Below are 16,648 nucleotides of genomic sequence, written 5' to 3' on the forward strand. Positions count from 1 at the left end.
GGTGAATTTACATTAGTTGATGCCTCAAATATTCTACATCTCTATTAAAGAATTTAACCAGTTCCTAAAGGGTGAGAGTAAATTCTTAAGAGCTAGTAAAAAGATACCGTTCAAATTGATGTGAACTTAATGGTTTCAGTATCTTTAAAGTGCTGGCATTTGACTGAGCTATTTTGAAGGCGTGATGGTGATGTTTTTTCACACCACTCTTCATAGAATTAGGGTTACTACATGCTGTGCTCTTGGAATTGTGCAAATGAGCCACTTACCACCTTTCTTTTTAATTATCAACTGAAATCTTCATCTCATAATGTTAAGTTAAAAATCAAATAGAATACCGAGGAACTTAAGATTACTCATTAAGGATATGAGAAAGAATTCAGCAAATACACCGGGTAACTTGGTAGAAATGCTGCCTTAAAATCTAGTCAGAAATAACTAAAGTACAGTATAATGAAATAAGTACTAATATAGGTACCAGCAAGATGAGGCTGAAGCACAAAGAAAATAGTGATTAATTCTGAGCAGGGGTCAGGCAGGGATACATAGGAACCTTCGCTGAATTGAGCTCAAGCTGCTTCAGGTCCCTTTGTGCTCAGTGTACCCTCCGCAGGGGCCCCTCCTGCACTGGTTTCTCCTCACCAGGTTGGTGCTTACTGAAGCGGAGACCATATCTTAATCATCTTTGTGTCCACAGCCCCTCACAGGGGTACCACGCCTGATGATTAAAAGAATGAGCAGAGGTAGCATTTGAACTGGGTGTAAAAGAAGTTTGTTAAAGCCAAGAAGGCTGCAAGTGAAAAGCTAAGTCACAGCGTGAGAGGGGCCAACATTCTGTGAGGTAGCTCGGCTGCAGAACCTGGGGAGGGCCCTGGGAAGAAGGAGCCATTGCAAGAAGGCTCTACCTCAATTTTGTAACAGTATCTCATCAGATTTGTTTTTTCATTTCACTCATTTTTATTGTTACTCTGCTTTAAAATAATTTACATATATTTTATATCATTGTTTATTTTTGTACAATAGTTGCTTCCTTTTCTCAGATGTAGTCTCCATAGACTCTCTACCACCCATTCACCTGTGCTGTATCACTGTAGTCCCTTGTGCTCCTCCCACCCTCATTTAGATCCCTCTCTTTTCCTCTCCCCTGTAGAATGTCTGTTTTATAGCTGTATGTTTATTTTTGTTTTGTTTTGTTGTGGCTTGTGTTATATTTTTCCCTGACCCATTCTTTGGTTCCCTATATTCCTCCTATAAGTGTAACCATCCAATATTTTTATAGCTCCACCCATGTTGCTGCAAATGGCATGAGTTTATTTTTTTGATTGCTGAATAGTATTCCATTTTGTATCTATACTACATCTTGATCCAGTCATCTATTTTTAGGCATTTGAGTTGTTTCCAAGTCTTCTATTATAAATAGTGCTGCAATAGACATAGCGGTACAGGGATCCTTTTGAATTAATGTTTTTGTCTCCTTTGGAGTCAAAAATCCTAGAACCCTAGGAGTAGAATTTCTAGTAGTTTGAGAGACCTCCACACAGCTTCCCATAGTGGTTGGACCGGTTTACGTCCAGCAATATAGGAGAGATCCTTTTTCACCACATCCTCATCAACATTTGTTTTTGCTTGTTTTTCAATATGTGCCAATCTTATTGTTGTAGGTAATATCTCATTGTGGTTTTGCTTTGCATTTCCCTGATTATAAGGGATGTTGGGCATTTTTTCATATGCATGATGACCATTTGCATTTCCTCTTTGGGGAAGTGTATTTTAAGTTCTGCCCGTTTTTTTGATTGGATTGTTTTACTTAGCTTTTGTTAAGTCATGTGAATTCGATTGTATATCTTTGTGATCAGTTCTTTATCAGTGGTATGGAGTGCAAAAGTTTTCTCCCAATCAGTAGGGTGTCTTTTGCTATACAGGGGCCTTTTAGTTTGATGTAGTCCTAGCTGTTTATCTTTTCCTTCACTTCCTTTGCTTTGGGGATGAGTCTTTAAAGATGTTACTGAGATGTATGTCTTGTAGTGTTTTACCTATAGTAAACACTTCTATATATTTTATGATTTCGGTCTTATGTTCAGTTCTTTTATCCATTTTGAGTTGATTTTTATGCATGGTGTTAGGTAGTGGTCTAGTTTTACGCTTTTGCTTATAGTGGTCCAATTTTCCCAGCACCATTTTTTGAATAAACTGTCCTTGTTCCATTGCATATTCTTTGCTCCTTTATGAAAGATTAACTGTCCATATCTGTGTGACTTTATCTGTGGGCTTTCTGTTTGGGCCCATTGGTCTATGTGTCTGTTTAAGTACACTTTTAATTATTATGGCTTTGTAGTATAGTTTGAAGGCTGGGAATATGTTATCTCCATTCTCCTTTGTTTTAGTCAAGAGAGCTTTGGCTATTCGAGGTTTTTTTGTGGTCCATATGAATTTCATCAATATTCTGTTTCTTTAAAGAATGTCATTGAGATTTTTGTTGGAAAAGGTTGAATCTGTAAATTGCTTTTGGTAAAATGGCCGTTTTGATAATGCTGATTCTTCCAACCCATAATCAGGGGATGTCTTTTCATTGCTTTGTGTCATCTTCTCTATTTCTTTTAACAGTGTTTTATAGTTATCTTTGTATAGGTCCTTTGCCTCTTTTGTTAGGTTTATTCCCAAGTATTCGATTTTTTTGTTTTGTTTCAGTTAAAAAAGGAATTTTTTTTTAATTTCTTCTACTTCAGATTGATTGTATATAGGAAAGCTACTGAATTTTGTTTTGATTTTGTATCCTGCTACTAAACTTGATTGTTTTTATTAGTTTTTCTGCAGAGTTTTTAGGGTTCTCCTTGTATATTATCATGTCATCTGTGAATAGTGATAATTCTACTTATCCTAGGTGTATTCCTTGTATGTCTTTCTCTTATCTTATTGTTCTGGCTAGGACTTCCAGTATTACATTGAAAAGCAGTAGCAAGAGTGCTTGTTCAGTCTTAAAGGATCTTAAAGGAAATATCTTGGTCCTGATCTTAGAGGAAGGCTTTCAGTGGTTCACCAGTGAGAATAATATTGGCTATGGGTTTGTCATATATGGCTTTTATCATGTTATGGTATGTTTCTCCTCTCTCAAAAATTTCAAGGGCCTTGATCATAAATAGTTATTAAACTTTGTCAAACGCTTTTTCAGCATCTAGTGATATGATCATATGGTTTTTATTTTTCTTTTTGTTGATGTCTTGAATTACATTATGATTTTCAGATGTTGAACCATCCTTGTGCCCCTAGAGTAAATCCCATACCTGATTATGGTGTATTATCTTTATGATGCATTGTTGAATTCTGTTGATTTTATTGAGGATTTTTGCATCAGTGTTCATTAGGGAAATTGGCCTGTAATTTCACATTTTGTGTGTGTGTGTGTGTGTGTGTGTGTTGTCTTCTGTTGGTTTTGCTATTAGTATAATGTTGGTTTCACAGAACATATTTGGTAGTATTCCTTCTTTCTCAATTTTTTGAAAGATTTGTATAGGACAGGCACTAATTTATTTCTGAATGTTTGGTAGAATTCATCTGTGAAACTGTCTGGTCCTGGGCTTTTGTTTGAGGGAAGTATTTTGATTACTGCTTCAAATCCACTGCTTGTAATTGGTCTGTTTGTTTAGGTGTTCTGTTTCTTCTTTGTCTGCTTTGGATAGTTATATCATTCTAGGAATTTGCCCATCTCTTCTAGATTGTTGAACTTGTTTGCATGTAAGTGTTCATAGTAATTTCTGATTGTTTTGGTTTCTACTGAGTCTGTTGTAAATTTTTCCTCTTATGTTTATGGTGCTATTTATTTGTGTTTTCTCACATTTTTTTCTTGATGAGCCAGCCTAGAGGTTTGTCTGCTTTGTTTATTTTTTGAAAAACTAACTTTTGGTTTCCTTGATCTTTTGGATTGCTTTTTAAATTTTTATTCCGTTTACTTCTGCTTTTATTTTTATTATTCCCTTTTTTTCTACTACTTTTTGAGATTTGTTGTTGTTGTTGTTCTTTTTCTAGCTCTCCGAGATGGGAGATTAGGTTGCTTCTTTGGGTTCTTTTTTATTTTTCCTTGATGTGAGCCTGTATTGCTATATACTTTCCTCTTATTACTGCTTTTGCTGTCGTTGTCATTGTGTTGTGTACTCATTGTCATTCAAATCAAGTTACTTTTTACCTTTCTTTTTAAAATTATTTTATAAATATATCTTTTACATTATTCTTCATATTATACATTTTCCATCTCAGTTGTAATCCCTGTGGACCTCCACCACCACTTCACCCATGTGCCATTACCATAGTCCCATGTGCTCTTACCACCCCTGTTTGATCTTGTTCCCTTCTCCTCCTCTGTAGAATGTCTCTGATTTCTAGTTGTTAGTTGATGTTCTTTTTTACTTCATTACAATTAGATAGATAGATAGATAGATAGATAGATAGATAGATAGATAGATAGATAGATAGATAGATAGATATTTTTCCTTACACTGCTGCTATGAGTAAAGCCATCCAATAGTTTTCTTTTTCTTTCTGGCTTATTTCACTAAGCACAGTCATTTCCAGTTCCATCCATGTTGTCACAAGTAGCATGAGTTTATCTTTTCTTTTTTTGATTTGTTGAGTAATATTCCATTGTGTACATTGGAATATTTTCTTGATTCACTCATCTATTTTTCTTGATCCATTCACCTATTTTTGGGCATTTGGGTTGATTCCACATCTCCCCTATTGTAAATAGAGCAGCAATCAACATAGAAGTGATTATTATTTTTGTGCCCTTTGAGTAGATACCTAGGAGTGAAATTGCTGGATCATATGGAAGCTCCATTTTTAACAGTTTGAGAAACCTCCACACAGCTTTTGATAGTGGTTGCACCAGTTGGCATTCCCACTAGCAGTATAGGAGAGTTTTTTGTTCTCCACACCCTAGCCAACATTTATTGTTACTTGTTTGTTTTTTTTTAATATGTGCCATTCTCACTGGTGCAAAGTGGTATCTCATTGTGATTTTGTAAGTCAGAGTATTTTTTAATTTCTCTGTAGATCTCCTCTTTCATCCACTGGTATTGCATAGTATAGATTTCAATCTCCATGAAGTGGGTGAGTTGCTTGCTTTCCTTTTCATGGTTTATTTCTAGTTTGAATCCTCTGTGATCAGAGAAGATATTTAGAGTGATTCTGATCTTATTGTATCTGTTGATGTTTGTCTTGTGACCCCTTATGTAATTTATTCTGGAGAATGATCCATGCACATTTGAGAAAAAATATCTACTCAATTTTTTGGGCATGCAGTGTCCTATAGCTATCTGTTAAACCCATGAGGTCTACATCCTTATTTAGAGCTTTAGTGTCTGTGCATGTCTCATTGATCTGTCCATTGGTGAGAGTAGGGTGTTGAAGCCTCCTATTATATATGTATTTTCTCTAATGTCTGTTTTCAGAGCTGATAATAATTTTCTTATATATTTTGGTGTTCCTTCATTTGGTGAGTATATTAATGAGTGTTATAGCTTCCTATGTAATGCTCCCTTAATCATAATGTAGTATCCATCTCTGTCTCTTTCTACCTTTTTACTTTGAAGTCTGTTTTACCTGATCTAAGTACCTGCCTTCTTTTTTGGTCCATTTGCTTATAGGATTATTTCCCAATCTTTACTTTCAGTCATTGTTTATCTTTTGTAGTTAAATGTGTTTTCTAGGGACCACAGAAAGTTGGGTTTCATTTTTTTTTTTAAGATTTATTTTTTATTCATACAGAACTGGGGTACAGGCCAGAGATGTGGAGGGTGAGAGGCTTCACCAAGAACAGAGTGGGGAGCAGAACAGGCAGATCTATGAAGTACACTGCTGAGGGGAGCAGCGGGCGGGTCTGCCGCACCATGTGGTCACCTCCGGGGCAGGCGGGCATCGAACTCATGCGGAAGTGGCTTTAGCTTTTCAGTGCTGTGCTTTAACCCGTTGCGCCACCAGGGAGGGCCGGTTTTCATTTTTTTAATCCAGCCTACAACACTGTGTCTTTTAGTGATGAGTTTAGTTCATTTACATTAGAGTTAATATTGATATGTTGATGTCTATATTTACCATTTTGTTTGCCTTTTTAAGACTTTATTCCTTGCCATAGTCTGTTCTTCTTATTCATTCTTTTATTGGCTTTGGCTTTAGCACTTCTTGTAATATTTTTTGAAGTCTGGGTTTAGTAGTGATGTATTTTTGGAGTTTGTTTATCTGAAGAAGGTCCTTACTTTTTCTTCATAGAGGAAAGAGTTTTCATTAGATTTTGTAAGAGAGGTGTGTAAAAGTTCATTTGTCCTCCACTATGTCACCTGTATCAGAAACAAGGGCCATCTTTTTTCCTTTTATTTTAAATTTGTATTCAACAAACATTTATTAAGAGCTCATTTGAACATGTCTTGGGTCTTCTCTGGGGGTCCAGTAGAGAAAGTAGACAAAGGCCATGAATATGACGAGCAATGGCAGAGATAACAACCAGGTGTTTGGTTTGTTGGGCTTGGGCCAGAGGTTAGGAAGCCAGCAAGCACTATTTTGAGTGGGGCTCTGTGTTGGCAGGGGCAGATGCCAGTACTGGGCCCGCCAATGAGCAGGTTTGGTGGGGGTAGCCCTGGCTCAATCCTACAGTGCACAGCTGAAAGCGTGGAGTGTGTCTCCATATATTCAAAGACTTCACAATGCATGTAGTTTAAAGGTCATCGTTGCCTCTGAAAGATGTTGATTGTGGCTGCCAGGTAGTGTTTGTCATCATTTTGTGATAGCTATCTTGGAAATCATTAGACTCTCACAGCAACCTTTTACTTTAAACATAATCCCCAAATAAAACATATTTTATTTTCTGAAGGATGAAGCAAGAGTTTTAATATAAGGACATATGTTTCATTTGCTTATTTGGACATTACGGCTTTGACAAGAGTGTACCCTATCAGATATGTTTTCATTGTTATTAAAATAGTTTACTATGAATTAACTCTGAGTTAGTTCTCTGCCACTACTAATCACAAAAATGATATTGGAAGGTAGTGTCTGATTAATGTGAAATGGATTTGAATATTTCTGTACATGTTTCATTCCCCAGGTTTCTAATATTCAAGCAAGAGCAGTTGTATTGTCCTGGGCTCCTCCTGTTGGACTTTCCTGTGGACCCCACAGTGGCCTTTCCTTCCCCTACAGTTATGAAGTTGCCTTATCAGACAAAGGACGAGATGGAAAGTACAAGATAATTTACAGGTAAAGTGTATTTCCATGTGTTTTTCTTTGCTGCTAAGGCATAAAATTGGAGTCATTAAGGAAAATGGAAAAATTTAGAGGGTTTGCAAATTTCCCTTTAAATTGTTCGTTTTAAGCATTAGTATAATTATAATGTCAAGAGGTGATTTTTATGTAAAGTATTTATCAGAATTAAATGTGTAGGGCTATTGGGCTATGTGGTAGGATGAAATATCACCCAGGCATGTTTGCTTGTCACTTTAGTACTATCCACTAATGCCTGTTGGGGCAAAAAGTGAATGTTGCTTTAGTTTTTACATATACCATGCACTCATTCATTACCTTTAGTCCCAAATCTGTCTCTAGTCTTGTTTTTTAAAATTAGATAACAGAATTGCCTTCCATTTCACTTTACTCCTATCTTCCATTGCAGTTTTGTGAGCATGCAATAAAAATTATTTTAAAACATTTCATCCCTACCCTTTCTTAATGGTCAGAAGTTTAGCATCCTGAATAGGGGAATTAATCCTTCCTGCTTTATGGACTCCCTGATACTAAGAGCTTAAATGATTTATAGCTCTAAATGGAATAAAAATTTTAGGATCCAGTCTTCTTTCCTTATTAATTACGGACACTGAAATTTGCACCAGGAAATCAGAAAGTCACTCTTGTTTGAACTACTTGTTTGACTTATTGTGTGTGGCCTGAGTGACTACCCACACACAGGGTAACGTGGCCGCACCCACAGTTCCTCATTTACCAGCGTGGCTAGTATTCTTTCCTACTACTGCTGCATAAGTGTTGAATCTCCCAGACCTGATTCTTGTATTAAGGACTGCTCTGGATAAAGAAATGGAAAAGAGAGACAGAGCAAAGTCCATTTTTCACTCTGTGCTTTCTCTTTCTTTCTACCCATTGTGCGCCTGTTGTCTCTTCCTTGCAGTCTTGCAGAAATACGCCCAGGGTCTTTAGTAGCCATGCCTGCTCTCCTGTAATCTTGTTTCCATACTGCAGAAATTGAGGTCAGAGTGTATCATCCCCCTACAGAAAACACACCTTTGGCTTCCTACTGTGCTTAGAATTAAAATTAACCTTACTGTGCCTCAAAACCTTTTGGTTACAAAGTTACAATCTTTGGAAACCTTAAAGAAATATAGAGCACCATTTCCCCCACCCCCACCAAGAAACAAATAGCTTCTGTCAATGCAAGGTAAAAGGTGACTTTTGCTGGCAGAAGCTAGTGCTTCAAGTGCCCACAGTGCCTAGACAGATAAGTGAGAAAAGTTGGAAGGTTGAAATGAGGTGAAGGGGACTGTCTCTGAAAGGAGCAGCCCCGACTCACCTTAAGTGGATTATTACCAAAGGGAATATAGGCCTACTTTTGCAGATAGGTTGAATTTTAAGGAAATACTGAAAATATGTACATTTAACTAAATTTATTATCATGAAAACTTTCCTGATTTTAACTCATTCAGCAAATTCATTACAGGCCAAAAAACAAAGCTGCAGGCAAGATGTGCTCTTGGTCCCCAGTTTGCAACTTTAAAAATATTTTTGTCTGAAATAACTTCAAACATTGCAAAAATAAAGAGATCATGCAATAAGTACATACTCAGACTCACCTGTTAACATTGTACTCTATTTGCTTTACTGTTCATGCTAACTCTCTCCTTCTCCCTCCACCTAGTTTGTTTTTATTTTTTTCCCTTTAGTTTTCTGTATAATGGCTCTTTACTGCTAAATACTTTACTATTCTTCATTAAGACTATTTCTTTTTAAAAAAATTTATTTATGCATACAAGAACTGGGTTGTACACTGCTGAGGGAAGCAGCAAGTGAGACAGGAGATGTCTGCTGCACTGTATGGGTTAGCTCCCTGACTGAGGATCAAACTCATCCTGCAGGGAAAGATCCAGAATTCAGTATTCACTTCATAAACTTACATTGATAAAATACTTTTATCTAGTCTATCACTGATTGTTGTAGTTTTGTAGGTTAACTAAATAACGTCTCGTGTAGCATTTTCTTGCCAATAGGAGAAGTTCCTGTCTAGGGTCAATATGGAGTTTAGTTGTCTTGTCCCAGAGCCTTCTTAGTTTGAAACACTTCCACAGTATTTATTTTATTATAAAAGGATGACTTTTTTTAAGCTGTGCCCCTCTCCATGCACCCTCTCCTCAGTTTTTGAAAAATTTTCATAGAATATTCCTTTTTTTTATTGGTTGTTTGCTCATAATTAAGATGAAGTTTAGTTGCAATATCTGATCATATACATGGTTTTATCTAAGACCTAATTACTGGTATTTATATGAGGGCAGAATATTGAGATTTCTTTGAGCTGAGAAAATGAGTCAGTTGAATGTCTGCCATGTGAGTGTAGGAACTACTTTTGGTTGACAGCTGGTACAGTTATTTCTACTTATGTTTACCTGTCTACCTAGCACTAGCTAGCTGCCTATTGAATTTGCTCACTTGTAATTTTTCATTTTTATGTTTTCACTTCGAAAAAGTAATAAAAACTGTTGGAATTATGTTAGTAAATTAACCTTGCCATTTTCCAAGTGTATGATGGCATCATTGAAAGGAACCTAACTTTAAGTCCAAAAAGATACTAATACCAACTTTAAATTTTATATTATGGTGGAATCAGACACAATAATTCTTGAGTCATTGCTCATAATTACTGTGAGACTCAAATTCAAAGTCTGCTTTACTTTTGAAACCTGATCATTGACTAATGAATGATTTTTTTTTTTTTTTTTTTTGTAGTGGGGAAGAATTAGAATGTAACCTGAAAGATCTTAGACCAGCAACTGATTATCATGTGAGGTAAGTTAGGATACTAGAGCTAAACTGCATTGGAGATTTAAGATTTCTAAAATATACCTCTTGTCCCCCTTCAAAAGTTTCTGGTTATTTTTGCTTGCCTAATGGAATGTCATAATACGTTAGCTCACAATCCATTATATTCTATACTTGAGAGCATAGTGATTGGGAATACACAGAAGTGCTTTTGGTAAAAGAAAAGTAAATGATACCATGAACAGAATTTTTAAAAGTTATTTTTACAGTTCTTTTTTAAACATATTATCTTGTGTAATATCTACTGAACTGTGTGATTAAATATGTAACGTTTTCTTTAAAAATGAATTTTTTTTAACTATAACTGTACCAGTTATTTCTGTAGCCTATAGGTGGTTTAAACTGTATGTTCAGAATTCCCAAGAACACATTTGAACCTTAGAATACAATAGGTTTTGAAATAATAAAAGTATTGTAAAAATCAAATTATCTATGATACAAATTAACCCAATTTGATGAAACAAGGAACTCACATAACTTGATATATATTCTGAAATTGCTACTGGGTTTTGTTTTGTTTGGACTCTCTAAAATGACCAGAAAATATAGCTTTAGTATGATACATAACAAATTTTCTCTTCATCTATGTACATGTACATAAAGGTCATGTGATAAAATCCCCAGTATCAAGTACACATCTTCATTATACTTTTCAAAGGTTAATTGATACCACATGCTCATTTGTAATGGGATGGAGGCAATATAGCTTGTCTAGAAGAATGTATTTATTATCATGGGGCTTGAGTTCTAGTCACATTCTGCTATATATTGACTATTTTAACTTCGGTCAGTTATGTAGAATTCCTTCAGTGTTCTGACTAAGAAAGGTAGGAAAGGGTTCAGGTTAAAGCTTATTACCTGTAAAAATGTTTAAAGCTCAGTTCAAAGCATATATGAGAAAGCAAGCTGTTTTATATTCAGTCATAAAGTTTGTCTACTTACCTATAGTATTGTTTAAATACAATATTGAAACTGTCTCTTCCTGTTTAAATCAAAACTTTTTAGTTTTGAGTCAACTATTTTCAGCCTCAACATACTGAAATTTTCAGTCTGAACAAACAAAAAGATTTGTATAATTTGTGAAGCTGAGGTGATAGTAGAAGTAGTTTCATGTTTATTCAAGTGGTTGGTTAACAATGAACCAGAAAATGTATCACTGTTTAGGGAGCCATGTACATCTCAGAAGACATGTTTCCTTTTTTCCCTACCTTTTATAGTTTATTGTTACTGCTTTATTGTATTAATTTCCTGCTTATTCATGAGCTCATAACACCCTTTCAAAGGGACTTTAGTGTTACAAAGAGCCTGCCCTTAAATACCATTACATCTATTGCTTCACATTGTTTCTTTTAAGTCCTCTTAGTAAAGGGTAAATTCCAAAAACACTGCTCATCAATTCTTTTTACTGCCATGTCTTATGAACACCTTGAACTTGTGGGTAGATAAAAGGTGTAACTAATAGATTTCCCCTAACAGGAATAGGAGTGTGGATGGTTACCATCTAGAGAGGCCTTTGATCTGTACTTATTTCTGACACATCTGGAACCCAAACTTGTGACATATATGACACATACGTGACACCACACACACATAGCCAAAGGCACCACCAGCTGTTATTTAGTCTTGCTGTCTGTTTTTTAGAGAGAAAAATTTCTTCCTCCTTTTGGATATGATCTCATTTGAGTATTTAAGGAAAAATTCTCTCCTTTTATTTACAGTCCAAATATTAATTTGACTGTATTTTTGACCAAATATTGTATTACATTATATTTTTGACCAAATATTAATTTGAACTACCTGTCCACAGTTCATATAGATCATTCATTCTCTTTCCTTATAGTCTTTCATTTTTCAAGCTATAGGTATGTTCACACTATAGCTCTTAGATGTAGCTTCCTCTGTCTTGAATGCTTTGGCAAGCAGCATAATAAACAAAATATAAAATGACAAGAGCTCAGAATCTGGATTAATGGCTCAGTCATTAAGGAAATACTCAAACAAGCCCTTTGAACATTGGCCTTGTTTTCTCATTCATAAAGTGAGGATCAGGATGATCCCATTCTCAGAAAGATGGTGTAAAAGCAAATGAAATGTATGTGCATACCTGAAGAGTATATAAATATTGTTTTTCTTTTTCCAAAGTAGCTATAGCTTTCCACACTCTGAAAATAAAAATAACTTCATTCTTTGAAATCACAGTGTATAGCTTGGCCTCATCACTCATCATTTTATTGAGATAAAGGGAGATAAAGGTATATCATACTTAGCAGTGAACAAAGGGAGCAAAATCTCTCAAGACACAGATCAGTTAGCATTCTGAGAGTCTTAGTTCCGGAAATATGAACGTTTATCAAACACAGTAGCTTCAAATATAATCTCAAATTTAGTAGTCACTTCTAAGACTGCCAAGTGCTCTGTGGAAGTTACTAGTAAATTTCTACAGTAGAAACTACAATCACTGCCATTTTTATTTGTTTGTGCATTAGCAATTTAGAAAGCATCACTCTGATAGAAGGCTATAGATAAATGATAAAAACTGAAATTTTTTAAATAATATTGAATAGGCTATATTTTCCTCCCAGTTTTTTTATAATGTACAGTTTGATTAAGCCCTGCGGAAGTCTCCATTCAAACCATTCTTCAGCCGAGCAAAAGTTGTCTTTCACATATGTACTGAAATCTCACCCAGGACTTTTTTACTTACATTTCTTACTGGTTTTGATTTTGCTATTCTGATTCTATTTTCTTTACACTGATTGCCCAAAACCTTTGTATAATATTTTTTTTGTCATTTTTTACTTTTCCTCCATCATGATAATGACTTTCCTGAGTTTGCCAATCAGATACACAAACTTTTTTTCTATAGGAACAGTTTTTCACCATGGAGCCTGATGTTTGGCCTCAATTACCAGGCAAGAATAATTCTTAATTAACTTCCTGACACAGTCTCGCTATATTTTGGAATAATTTATTAACTAGCCAGTGGCATCCTTGAAACAGGGCTACACATCCCATGTCTGTGGCTATTGAGATTGTCACCATTTAGGTCAAATTCCACATAGAAAATTGTATCCTAAGTATTTCAAGGTGTGAGGATTTTTATCTTTCTCACTTTTTGCTATGAATTTTTGTAGATCATTGCTACACATCCATCAAACACTACTGTTTTCTCCTAGTAATTGAAGAAAGTAATATTCCTCTATTATGTTGATTTGCAAAACTTAGGTCTTGAGTTTAATTTTTATTAATGTCCTCACTTCTGTATTTGTTATTCAGTTCTTCACAGATTTTTTTTTTAGTTTAATGTTGGCACAGTGTTTAAGAGGAATCAAGTTGTAGTTGGCAATGTGCACTTATTTAGTGCTTCCTTACAGAGCACTGTGTTACATGCACTGTAGAAACTCATCAGTATGTAAGCTCGTGTATGTGTGTGTGTGAATGTGAATGAGTGTATGAGCAGTTGTTTGTGCATGTGGTTGTGTACTAAGAAAGAGAAATGAGAATAAGCCAATGCATAAATAACATTTTTATAAAACTTAAGTTTATGTACATAAATACTTATAGATTCACTTATTCATATGAGTAAGCTACATATGCAAAAAAAAAAAAAACCCTATTCCTCTTTCAGTTGATAGTTTCATCATTAATACTGTCATTGAAACAACTATTTTACTATAGGACTCAAGATTTAATAATTTAATCAATGCAGGCTAACCATCTATTTGAATGATGGGATGAATAATAATCTCATGACAAATTTTGAAATAGTTTTCCAGTCATTGGCATAAACGGTTGGGCAGATAAGTTGCCCAGAGATGATATCATGTAATAACATTTCCCAGAAAAAGTATGTGATGTAACATTTCCAAAAATATGGTTGACCAACTCAAGGCAGTGTTCTGAAAGAGGTGTTACTGACCAGAAATTGTGCCACAAGTAAGTTACAGTTGTGCTGGAGAAAGTTGGAAGCAAATTTCTAAAATTCTTGGAACATCTGTTTTATAAGCATTTAGTCAGTATGGGAATTCAAACAAATGTGAAAACTCAACATAAAATTAATTTTTGCATTGTTAGAAAAAAGTCGTCTTCTTTCCTGGTATAAATGTTGCTAATTAATTTAACCTAAGAAATTGATCCTCCTTTACAAATCCTCCTATCATAGGATATTTAAAAATAATATATCATCATCTTGTGAAAAAAACTTAATTGAAACATTCTTGAAAATGCAGCATAATTTCCAAAGACTTTCTGTGAAAGTTACTGATGAAAATAGTGTTGTGTGATGTTATGGCTGGTTGTTATCTAGGTACTCAACAGTTTTAACTGATAGGTGTGATCATGGGATACTCACATATCATGTCAAATTTTAGGAACTACATGTACCACATTTCTGTTGCCATATAATTGTCCCCTTGTGGACAGACACAATTTTACAAGTATAAAGGATTGACTCCTAATTTAAGCAAATTAAAAATTCTTTGAGCTTTAAGAAGAGGAAATGACTTCCATCTGGTCCATCTTCAACTACACCAGATATGTGCTACTACCATCCAGTTCTTGGACCTCTGCTGTCATACCTGCTTGCTAGAAACCTCCATCATTCATGTTTCTCTAGAAACCTCCATCACTCATGTTTCTCTGGCTAACATGTATGGATTTCTGGCTAATGAACAACAAGTTTGACAGACTCCACATCTCCCCAGATAATCCACTAAGGTCTGCTAGTACTTTGCAGGCTCATCCCCTACCTCCCATCTCTGCTCTTTTATCCAGATGGATTCTTGGAGCTGTTTTTGTGAACATTTAGGACCTGGCCTCTTAGAGTAGGGTCCATATTTATAGACAGTTCCTAGTAATTGCAGGTGGAGATCCCTTTTGGGAACCTAAGTGAATAAAGCAATTGGCTGAAAGGCAATTGAAAGCAGTCTCTGCCCCCAGGAGATTCCAGTTGAGGGAAGGCTGTGATCTACCACCTGCCCCATTCAAAGTCTGAGCTGCCCTCAATTTTATCTAATTACTCCCATGCAGGTATACTACTCTATATTGCTGCAACTTCTAGCTTTAAGAGAAACCAGAGGTTCTTTTTGTTTTAATGAGAGAACTCCAGATTTTTTTCAACATTGACTTAATTTTTATTTAAATGAATAATGCTCCTTATTTCCTTGATGCCTTGTCTACCACCTACCCCCATATTTATTTTGAAGTCCAGACATCACCACTTTAAATATAAACCATGTTAGCATCATCACACATCCATGCAAAACAAATAAAAATAGTAATTTCTTAATCTTTAAAAACCACAGACTGTTCACATTTTCTTAACTATCCTAAAAATGAAGTCTTGCTTTCTTCAGTTTATTGTAATTAGAATACAAACATAATCTGAATAGTCCTTTTGTAAATTTATTTTTCTTTTCATCTGTAGGCTTCCTGTCATTTCTTGTTCCCCACCTTGCAATTTATTTTTTGGAATAGTCTTGTTATTTTTGTGCTATAGAATTTTCTGCAATATGAATTAGGTAGAATGTATAGTCATAGTGTTCCTTATCTATTACTATGTTTAGGTTCCCTACATAATGGTGAAGAGGGTTAAGTACAGGTTCATTTTCTCTGGAGAGGATGATTTTGCATTAAGTGTACATAATGTCTGGCTTTTTTCTTTGTGATGATCGTTCCCTGTGTTCTTTAATTTGTAGGTGTCTCAAATATTAAAACACTATACTGTTCCCCTACACTCCACAACTCCCACACATGTATCTGGGACCCGATGAGCCCCATTTGGAGAATTCTGATCTATTAAATTTACCACTAGAACTTTGCCTATATCTGGAACATTCTATGATTCCTTTTAAGTGGCTTACTCCTAATGAGCCTGTCCTGATTACATGGAAATGATCTTGACAAATCTATCACTCATTTGTATATTATCATGTGTCTACTTACAGTACATGCAAAAAAGGGACATTCCTTTCACCAGGTTGGATATAGAGCATGCTAACAGTAAATATCCTTTGTTTGGATCAAACACCTCCTCTTATAGGACAGATAATTCAAATGTACACTAAATGTGTATTTTACCTTTTAGGATGGAAAGTAGGCATGTCTATTGTTATCTCTGTAAATTTTCTCATGGTGGACTTTGACAAGAAATAACTTTGCAGATCGTATATCTAATTAGGACCTATTTTCTCTAACTTTATTTTTTGCTATTGTTTGTGTTCATTGGACAGAGTGAGGGGAAATGAATTGTGAGGATTTAAAGAAACATGAGTAAAGACAGTGGACACCACAGTATGGCAGTTAGGTTTCCATGATTGAGTACAACTGCTCCAACTTCCTAGTTTGGTAGCTTTGGGAAATTTATTTTACCTCTCTGGTCTGAGTTTTCTGTCTTTAATGGGACCTCATAAAGGGTTGTTACAGGAATTAAAGGTTTGATATATATTTCCAACTCTGAGTAGTTTAATCCTTGCATCATTTTTGGACAGCAAAGGTTTCTTTGTTGTCTTTATTAAAAATATATATATATGTATATATATATATATATATATGCTTTAAAATTATA

The 16,648-nt window shown here is 35.1% G+C and overlaps 1 protein-coding gene across 2 annotated transcripts in view; it reads left to right on the forward strand.

Annotated features, from left to right (window-relative positions):
- Nucleotides 1-16,648, forward strand: part of FNDC3B (fibronectin type III domain containing 3B) — a 332,590-nt gene that overhangs the window by 231,878 nt on the left and 84,064 nt on the right. For both annotated transcript variants that reach the window (XM_004674965.1, XM_012732895.1), the window contains exons 8-9: nucleotides 7,091-7,242; nucleotides 9,991-10,050. In XM_004674965.1, the coding sequence (XP_004675022.1) occupies nucleotides 7,091-7,242; nucleotides 9,991-10,050 (212 nt within the window). The remainder of the gene's footprint in view (nucleotides 1-7,090; nucleotides 7,243-9,990; nucleotides 10,051-16,648) is intronic.

This window comes from Condylura cristata, unplaced genomic scaffold (genome assembly GCF_000260355.1).
Source record: "Condylura cristata isolate star-nosed mole 26May11 unplaced genomic scaffold, ConCri1.0 scaffold00003, whole genome shotgun sequence".
Lineage (NCBI taxonomy): Eukaryota > Metazoa > Chordata > Mammalia > Eulipotyphla > Talpidae > Condylura > Condylura cristata.